At 39.8% G+C, this 10,726-nt stretch overlaps 1 protein-coding gene across 1 annotated transcript in view; it reads left to right on the plus strand.

Annotated features, from left to right (window-relative positions):
- PKP2 (plakophilin 2) overlaps positions 1–10,726 on the plus strand; it is a 143,183-nt gene that overhangs the window by 116,197 nt on the left and 16,260 nt on the right. The window contains exon 9 of the mRNA XM_007943189.2: positions 354–527. Within this exon, the coding sequence (XP_007941380.1) occupies positions 354–527 (174 nt within the window). The remainder of the gene's footprint in view (positions 1–353; positions 528–10,726) is intronic.

A 10,726-nucleotide genomic window follows, 5' to 3' on the forward strand; every position in this document is an offset into this window, starting at 1 on the left:
CTCATAGCGACCCCTTCTTGGGTTTCTATGACGGTATCTCTATGGAAATAGATTGCCCAGTCTTCCTTCCGAGGAGTGACTGGTGGGTTTGAACTGCCAGCCTTCTGATTAGTAGTCAAATGCCTTAGTCACTATGCCACTAGAGCTCCTAAGGGGTCTATTGGGAGAAATAATCATCATTTGCTGAATTAAGTGATTAGAAATTATAGATATTTATATTTCAGGGTTTTTTTAATTCTGCATATTATTAGTGTTTCTAGGCTAGGCAGCATTTCTGTTCTCTTGGGTTGGGTATGGAATGGTTGAGGTTGTTTAAGGTACACAACTCTGGATTCCATTGTGTGTATGGTCAGCAATACCAGGACATGCCAATGCCGGAAGAAAAGAGTAACCCCAAGGGTGTGGAGTGGCTGTGGCACTCCATCGTAATAAGGATGTATCTGTCCTTGATTGCCAAGAGTGTCCGAAACTACACACAGGAAGCCTCTCTGGGAGCTCTCCAGAATCTCACAGCAGGAAGTGGACCAGTGAGTATCATGTTTGTTTTTTAACTTTTTATAATGATGATGTTGTAGACATTGCATTAGAACTTGAAATCTAAAGGCATTTGGTTTACAAAAGGCTAAGGCCTACATCTGGAACCTTAACGCTGGTTGAGCTTTGACCAGATGCCATCAATACTTTTCTATATTATTTCCCCAAAGTTTTTGATCTTGACTCACCCATGTGGCTATGCAAACTCCAGGGAAAGCCTAAGGAGAGGCAGTTTTTGTTGTTGTTGTTGTTATTGTTATGTGCTGTCAAGTCGGACGGACTCATAGCGACGACCCCTTCTTGGGTTTCTGAGGTGGTATCACTACGGAAATAGATTGTCCAACCTTCCTTCTCAGGAGTGGCTGGTAGGTTTGAACCACCAGCCTTATGGTTAGTAGTCAAATGCCTTAGACACTATGCTACCAGAGCTCCTAAGGAGAGGCAATAGACATGATAATTTTGGGAACAATCAGGGAAGGGTAGTTAACATCAGGAAGAGCAAATTAACTAGGAGACAGAAGAGGAGCTCACACAAAGAACTAGGGAATTTGACATATCTCTTTAGCACGAAAAGGATTATTGTCTTGTTCCTGTTTTGGGGTAACCTTATCTTGTTTATTCTTTGGGTGATGGGGACCCATAAAAGCCTTCCTGACTAGTCTTATTGAAATCTTGTACCATTGAAAGAAACAGTCATGGTGATTGGATAATTTTAACATATCTGTGGAAAGATGGAAGTTCTCATTGATTGTAAGACTGATAACTGACTTGTAATTTGTAATATATACTACTGACTTTGTGATGTTCCTCCACTCAATAGACACTTGTTTTGATGACAAGTCTATCCATTTCCCACCTTTGTTTTCCTTTACTGCATATGCCAGGAATAAAATTCTCTTTTCTTCACTATCATAACTTTGTGGGAATTTTCCTCTAGGACAGTATACCCACAGCAGCTTCAGAGACAAGAAAATAAAGTAAGAGCAAAAGTTTTCTTACTTTACTCAAGAGAGTTCTCAGAAATTGCCAGAGAGTGTTTTCAGCTTCTAGGATCTTCAGCCTCCAAGTCAGACTGAGTGGAACCCTCATAGGATACCATATTTCTCGCAAATGGCATGGCCACACGTGCTATACACACAAATAACACAAAACATATATAACAGGCAGAAATGATAAAATTATGTTAAAAAATTCTGGCATAGCACACTATGCATTACATTTCCAGAAGTGAATTTTGGCCTTATTCACCCTTACTCAATAATCTGAAAATTACTTTTGATCATATTTATATAATAACAGTATAAACCATGGTCAAGAAGTCATGATCAAATTTGGTAGTACCCAGTCATCAGAAAATAAACAATTGAAACCATGTATTTGCTCTGGAGCAGTTCATAACCAGGTCTGAAAGCAGTAGCCAAACTGCACCCAGGTACACAATACCAAATATGGGTGGAGGGTCAGGCAGAGGGCTGCATGGAATTGTCACATCGTTAGCATAAGGTTGTCACAGCCAGAGGGAGGATGGGACTGTTGACCACATGTTGCCAGCCCCACATGAAGCCACTGGGAGGATGATGCTGGTGTGGTGGGCACTGCCCTGGCCTTGTAGGGCCCCTAGGTGACCAGTCAAACACGTCTCATCCAAGCATGGGACATGTGACCCCTCTCTGCCCACTGTTCTCATGCCTACCCCACGGCATCTGTGCAGGTAGGAGATTTAAAATGGCCCAAGCGCAGTGACCAGTTAGCCAGAGAGCAGGGCAAAATATGTGTAGCTGTGGTGTGTGTGCCAGCCTCACCTGTTTGAGTGGCCTCTGTAGCCCAGGGTGTGAATACCCACATACTTCCAAGAATGGGGCTGGCTGCCCTGGTAAGGGCTGTTTCCAGAGTTAAAAAAGTGATTTTTTTTCCCTGCAGTGGAGAAAGCAGTTTGCAGAGCAGGGAAGGAATGCTGCTAAGAGGGGCTGTTTTAGAAACTTGAGAGTATGTTGGTGCGGGTCTTCTGCTGGGAACCAAACATTCATGTCAACAAAAACCAAGACAAATATTTAACAGTAAATTCATTAGACAGAAAGAAAAAAAATTGAAACCGAAGTCATCAGCATGTAAAAAATATTGGTATAGCACACACTTACAAAAATAATGTTCCATTTTATGCAAAAACATATAATGTATGCATTGTTGTTGTTATGTGCCATTGAGTTGGACCCGACTCATAGCGACCCCTCCTTGGGTTTCCGAGGCAGTATCACTACGAAAGTAGATTGCCCCATCTTCCTTCCGAGGAGTGGCTGGTGGGTTTGAACCACCAGCCTTCTGGTTAGCAGTCAAGTACCTTAGGCACTGTGCTACCAGAGCTCCTATGTATGCATTATTTGCAGAAAAAATACAGTATTTATATTAGTCAGGACTCTTTCAGTTACAAGACATAGAATCCTACCTCAAACTGGTTAAAGCAAAAAAGAGGAATTTCCTAGCTCACAGAACTGAAAGTCCAGGATAGGTCTTCCTTCCAAATACTGTATATTAGTCAGGACTCTTTCACTTATAAGACATAGAATCCTACCTCAAACTGGTTAAAGCAAAAAAGAGGAATTTCTTGGCTCACAGAACTGAAAGTCCAGGATAGGTCTTCCTTCCATCATGGCTAGATCAAGCTGCTCCAAAAAACATGATTATGACTTTTGCTTTTTCTAGACTGTTTTTGTATTGATTTCATTCCCAAGGGCTCTCCCCATATAGTGGCAAAGATGCTGAAAAACCAAATTTCTTGCCATTGAGTCAGTTCTGACTTATGGAAGCCACGTGTATTACAGAGTAAAATTGCTCCATAGGGGTTTTTTTGGCTATAATCTTTACAGAAGCTTATCACCAGACCTTTTCACCATGGCACCACTGGGTGGGTTTGAACCACCAACCTTTAGGTTAGTAGACAAGTGCAAACCCCTTGTCCTACTCCACGATAGTCACCTATCATTTTAGGCTTACATTTTACCTAATATTTCCCCAAGGAGCTCAGGTGGTGTGGTTGCTAAGGCATTTGGCTGCTAACCAAAAGGTTGGTGGTTCAAACCCACCAGCTGCTCCATGGAAGAAAGCTGAGGCAGTCTGCTATTGTAAAGATTTACAATCTTGGAAACCCAATGGGGGTCACTATGAGTCAGAAATGACTCGATGGCATGGGTTTTGGCAATATCCCCCAAAGAAAAGAAAGCAGTAGCTCCTTAAGAACTCGCTGGCCTAGTTGGGGTCTCTTGCTCATTTCTGAATCAGTAACTGTGGCTGTAATGCTCTGATTGGCCAGGCTTAGTAGATGTGCCCACATGAAAATTTCAGGGGCATAAGTTTGAGAGGACTAGGGTCACTGGCATTTATATCACATGGACTGGCATGGGAAAGGGATGGTTCCCTATTGGGAAATCAATATTATTATGAAGAAGAAGGAGGAATGAATGCTGGGCAGACAAAAGCAACAGACGTCAATTGCAGTATCAGATTGGAAAAGACATCTGTGCTTTTTTGTGTCCCAAAATTCAACCAAAAAATAAAGAGCTGCTTCTCTTTCCAGATGCATTTAATATTACAAAAATCAAAATATGTAAAACAGTTATATATTTTCCCCATGCTACATATTTAGGGATTTATAAATATTTAATTACTGTAACTATTCTTATCCAAGACCATAAAATGATTAGATATAAACTCTCCAAGAACACTTTATCATATGGCCAACCTCTGATTATCCATCTTCATAGATAAATGCACTCTTGTAGGTAACAAAAATATTGTCATAAAGAAATATAACAAATTTTATAATTTCTGGAAGGAATAATTGAATTGAAAAACAGACTATTAAGTGTACATCTAGGTAATATCCAGTCCACTTATTTATTCTCTATTTAAGAAATCATATTCATCTTTTAATATAATTGGATTTACACAGAAGCTTGCTCTTTGTTTTGAATAAAACTGTGAAATGCTAAAACCAATATTTCTTTTAGCATTGGATAAGAATACAGGCAAACTTCCTTTTCTTTTATTTGCAGCAAGATATAATTATTATGCACGAAGAGAAATAAATTATTTCCCATGCTGGATTCCCCAAAGCCATTTGTTTTACTTTTCTAAACTATAAAAATATTTTTTTAAAAAATCTCTCATTAACTTCTACCCAAAAACCCACTGCCATCAACTCAGTTCTGACATAGCACCTCTATAGCATAGAGTAGAATTGTCCATAGGGTTTCCAAGGCAGTAATCTTTAAGGAAATCAGACTGCCACATCTTTTTCCTACAGAGAGACTGGTAGGTTCAAACCATTGACCTTTTGGCTAGCAGTCAAGTACTTTAACCACTGCACCACTAGGCCTCTCTCCTTCCTCTTACTAATTCCTAGCCAAATTAAAAGAAAATGTCAAAATTAAAATACTCATTCCTATTCCTGTGTGTGTGTGTGTGTGTGTGTGTGTGTTTTTAGTCTGAACTAACTCTTGGCTTGGGTTTAAGCCAAGAGAGAGGAAGAAAGAGAGATGTCATACTGGAAACAGTGAGAAGCAATGGCAGCAGAAGCAGCAGAACCAGAAGACCAGTAGGAGAGATGGCATGGTGGGCTTCCCAGCCGGTGGAGCAAGAGAACTGAGTGCCTTCAGAGAGGAGGCTTCCTGGCAGAGTAGGGCACTTTGGGGCACTTGTAGGTAGAGCTAGATTTGCCAACCCGTGGATTAAGAGAGCTGAGCGCCTTCAGGCCGAGGTTTACTGGCAGAATAGAATGCTTCTGGGCACTTACTGGCAGAGCTGAAAGCTTTGTAAGGCTTGCCCTAGCAGGGCAGAGGCCGAGGGGCCAAAGGTCAAAGAGACTATAGAGAGGCCTTACTGCAGGCACAGCTGAGAAGAGCTGTCCTGACCAAAGAACTGCATGTATTCTGATTTGCTCTGGATCCTAATTTGTAACCTTTTACTTCTCTAATAAACCCCATAATGTGAGTCTTATCTGTGAGTTCTCTGTGCTCATTGCAACAAATTATCCAGCAGAGAAATAGAGAGTGCCATGGGAGGGACAGACAGCTGGTGTCAAAATTAGGAAGAGCTATGTGTGACGACCTCCACTTCATAGGAGTCAACCTTGGGCGGATGCTGATGGTGATTCTCTTTCCTTCTCATGAAGTTAGAGTAGATCAGATCCCTCAGACTTGCCACTCTTAAAACATATAAAGCCAGATTTAAATTTTAAAACCATTTCATGTTTGCAAAGAAAAAACTTTTCAACAAAAAATTATCTTGTGACTTTTTAAGTCATCTTGATTGCAGACATTATCAAATACCTTCTGAGATGATAGTAAATGCTCAGGGTAATTTGATAACATATTATTTATACAGTTAATCTCAATGAACAATTACATAGGACCTACCACGTGTTAAATACCATATGAGGGGCTAAGGGGGGAAAATGGATAAAATACACTTCCTAGTTTCAAGATGCTTATAGACAGTAAGAGGTATGCAGTTTTAGTATAGTTGCAGCCTAGAAAATTAGAGAGGAGTGGTAAGGACCAAAGGAAAAGAAAAGATGCTAGGCTTTGAAAGGTTGTGTTTGCCACATTAAGAGGTTTGAATATCATTCTGAAGGCAATGGGGAGTCATAAAGGGTTTAAACCAGGGCTAGGACATAATCAGTTAAATTTTAGAAGAATCATCCTAGCAACATCATGTAGTATTGATAAAGGCAAGATCACAGCTTGGGGAATTAGTTTGCAGGTTATTAGAGATAAGAAATCAAAAGGGCAATCAACAATAAAAGATCAAAAGGGCAGCATTTTCCCAGGGATAAAGTTCAGAAGACAAGCACAGATAGGAAAGAAGGACAAATGAAAATGATAAACAGAGGGAAGAAGTGGGAAGAGTGATGTTAGAATGTGGGGATTGCAATCAATGTCACAAAATACAATGTATGAGAAACCAATTTGCCATGTAAACTTTCACCCAAATCACAATAAAAAAAGGGAAAAAAAGAAATTGAAAGGCCCAAAACTATGGTGGTAGGCACAAAAAGAGAGTCTGTGTCTTACTGAGTAATAGTAAGCGATGAGATCAGGGAGGTGAGGAAAATAGGTATTAAAGATGATCCCCAAGTCTATGGAATATACATTTAACAGAATTATTATACTTATTCATAATGTAGGAAGAATAGAGTGGCCATAGTCGAGAAGGGTTTTAGCAGGAAGGAGAGACAATTAATTTGGTTTTATATATGTCAAATAATGTGATCTTAATGGTGATGATGTTCAGCAGATCTTTGGGCATATAGGTTGGGGTTACAGTGAAAATCAGGAGTTCTATATTAGAATTCACACCTGGGTATGAGACCTGGGTTAGATTCCCAGACAATGCATTTCATGAACAAAAAAAAAAAAAAAAACCTCACTGCTGTAGAGTTGGTTCCAACTTATAGTGACCCCTCCTTGGGTTTCCAAATTGGTATCTCTGTGGAAGTACCCTCATTTGTCAGTGATGGATTACGATAGTAAAAAGGTTTCAGTGGAGCTTCCAGAGGAAGACAAAATAGGAAGAAAGGCCTCATGATCTACTTCTGAAAGTTAGCCAGTAAAAATCTGATGGATTATAATGATCTGATCTGTAACCAATGCAGGACTGGACATATTTTGTTCAGCTGTGGATGGGGACACCATGAATTGAAGGCTAACTCAGTGGCAGCTAACTACAACAAAAAAAATCAGAAATGGAAATAAAAATTGTAAAGTCATTAATACATAGATGATAGGTAAAACTAAGGGAGTGAAATGAGATCACCCAGAGAGAATCTATAGAATGAGCAGAGGACAGGACCCCGGACAGAATCCCGGAGAACACCAATATTTAGAGGTTCACAAAAGAAGTAATGCCTGGGAAGGAACTGCCAAAAAGGTGATGGAAAAACTAGGGCAGTGTGGTATTAAAAAGCATATAGAAGAAAGTTTTAAGAAAGATATTATAGTCAAGAGTGTCAGAAGTTTCAGCAAAAACTCAAGGTAAAGAATGAAATGTCTTTTAGCATTGATTAAGTGTGGCTGGAAAAGGGTAGGATTGTTGAGGGAGCTAGATAAAATTAGGTACGCACACACATACACACACATCAAAAAGATAGATAACCTAATCAAAAAATGGTCAGAGGACTTAAACACACATTCCACCAAAGAATATTCAAATGGCCAAAAAGCACATGAAAAGATACTCAATGTCAAGATCCGTTGTTGTTAGGTGCCATCAAGTCAATTTTGACTTACAGCAACCATACATGACAGAGTAGAACTGCTCCCTAGAGTTTTCTGTGCTGTAATCTTTACAGGACAGCCAGGTCTTTCCCCCACAGAGCTGCTGGGTGGGTAAAACCGCCAACTTCTTGGCATTTAACTGAGCTAAAACTTAGTTGAGCATTTAACCATTGCACCACCAGTGCTTCTCATTAGCCATTAAAAAAAAACACTGCCATCAAATCGATTCCAACCCATAGTGACCCTTTAGGAGAGAGTAGAGCAGCCTTACAGGGTTTCCAAGGATATAAATCTTTACCAAAGCAGACTGCCTCATCTTTCTTCCCCAGAGTGTCTGGTGGGGTTCAAACTGCCAACCTTTGGTTAGCAGCCAAATTCTTTAACCATTATGCCATCAGAGCTCCTTTGGAGCAATGTGACCCAAAACTACAATGATATACCATTTCAGCCCTACTAGAATGGCAGTGATAACAACAACAGAAAGCAATAGATGTTGACAAGGTTGTGGAGAAATTAGAATTCTCATCTCCTGTTGGTGAAATATAAAATGGTACTGTGGAAAATGATAGTGTGAAAAACAGTTTGACAGTTCCTCAAAAAGTTGGACATAGAACTACCGTATGACCTAGCAATCCCAGTTCTAGGTATATACTCAGAAGAAATGAAGACAGAAACAGAAACCTGTTTACTGCAGCATGTTTCACAGTAGCCAAAAGGTGGAAACTACCAAAATGTCATCAACAGATGAATAGATAAACAAAATGTGGTATATACACAATAGAATATTACTCAGCCATAAAGAGAAGTTAAATACTGATGCATATCACAGCATGGATGAACCTTGAAAACATCATGCTGAATGAAATAAGTTAGTCTAAAAAGGACAAATATTATATGATCTCACTTACATGAAATAACCAAATAAATAGAACCACAGATTAGTGGTCACCAGGGTTAGAGGATGGGGAAAAGGGAGTATGTTTGCTTACAGGGCACTGGGTTTATGTAAATGGTGATAGAATGGTTTGGAAAAGGATAACAAAATGGTTATACAATTTGGAAGAATATATAATCAGTGTTATTGAATTAATTGTACATGTAGAAATTTTTGACATGGTATGGGTTTTGTTACGTATCTTTTCACTATACTAAAAATATGACAAGCAAATCGGATTGTGGATAGGATTTTTGTAAATGTGTCGGTTTTTGGAGGCAGTTATAGCATCTTCATATAATAGCAAGTTTGTTTCATTTTTTCCAACCCATATACCTTCATTTTCCCTACTCTTACTGTGCTTGCCTGTAGTATAATGCTTAACAGAAGCAGGAATGGTATGTATCCTTCTTTTGCTCTGGTTTTAAGAGAGTATTTATAATCTCTGATCATTAAATATGATGCTGGCTTGGATTTTCAATAGTTAGCTGTATTAGTTATGATAGGGTGTGTTATGCTGTGATAACTCACTGCTGTAGAGTTATCACATCTGAATCTGCAACTGCATCATCTTAGTGGCTTAAAAAAAAAATTGTTTCTACTGAGTTCTGCTCATGGTGGCTTTTTTCCTCATGTGTGAATATTTTTATTGTGAATTTATACCTGACTGATTTACACTTACAGAAATTGCTTCAGTTGAGAGGAACTTTGTTTCAGAGAGAATATGCATTTGCTTCTCCTGGCTTCACATTAATTTGTCCACTTGGAGTTTTCTAAACACCCAAGTAGTAGAAATATGAAAACCCAGTGTCATATGAAAGCAGGATGGTGGTTACAAATTGTTGGAGGAGACTGAATTTTTGTTTGTTTAAATTTTATCACCGGGAAGCATTGATTAGTTTGCCAAATCCCTTTGCTGGCAGGCAAATTTTCTACTGTACTACTCTTTCTTGTGAGAACAGCCCCTGCAAGGGTACCAGCTTTAGAAGAGGGTCTCGTACGCAGGTTGCCTTCTTCACCTTGGGAAGGAACAAGGTCTGTTCTTTCTCCTCCCTACACCACTACCGTGGTTCCTTTAATCCCCCCAAATCTAGATTTTTTTGTATTGACGTTTGACCCCAGAGCATCCCCATTTTGGAATTTGCTTTCCACTCTAATTTTGACTCTCTGATCAGTGTTTTGCTTTGTTTTTATTCTGTTCTTGGGATTTTTTTCCTGATTTCCTTGAGAGCTCAACAAGGCATTTAAATTAATGTTTATTGTCATTTATCCTTGGGAGCTCTGGTGGCTTAGTGCCTAATTTGTGAGTTCTTTATAGTATCTAGTCGCCCCATACTGCTCAGGAAGGCTCTGCAAGGCTTTGAAATCCACACTGTGGAGTTTAAGAAAGAACAAGATGACTAGCATTACTTGAATCTTAGTGGAGATTGTAGACTATAAATTTGCACAAGTACCAAGCTACAAATGCATTATTGACTCAAGCAACATTTGGTAGCCAAGTATCAATTCAGAAAAGACAAACAGTTAAATGAACTCAATATTGCAATTTTGATGGCTAAGTGCAAAATAAGCTTGAATAACAAGGGAGATGATGGCATTAGAAACATAGCATTTGGTGTAAATGCTTATGTACCCTAGTCTGAATAGAGGGAGCAGTTAGCTGCAGGGGTCCAGGTGAGGAGAGAGAACCCAGGCATACCCAAAGCTGCAGGATGGGTAAGCGGGAGAAAGGGGATTAAAAGGCCCAGGAACCAGGACAAAGGAGCAGTCAGCCACAGGGGTCCAGGTGAGGAGAGGGAACTCAGGCACACCCGAAGTACCAGGGCAGGAGAGCAGGAGAAAGGGGATTAAAAGGCCCAGGTACCTGGACAGAGGAGGAGTCAGCCTCAGGGACCCAGGTAAGGGTGGTACAAGAGGTTTCCAACAGGGAGACAAACTTGTCTCTCAGTTTGTCCTACAGTGGTGACATGTTAATGTGAGTTTTGAG

The sequence above is a fragment of the Orycteropus afer genome, unplaced genomic scaffold (genome assembly GCF_000298275.1).
Source record: "Orycteropus afer afer isolate SDZICR_OR568_19922 unplaced genomic scaffold, OryAfe1.0 scaffold00100, whole genome shotgun sequence".
Lineage (NCBI taxonomy): Eukaryota > Metazoa > Chordata > Mammalia > Tubulidentata > Orycteropodidae > Orycteropus > Orycteropus afer.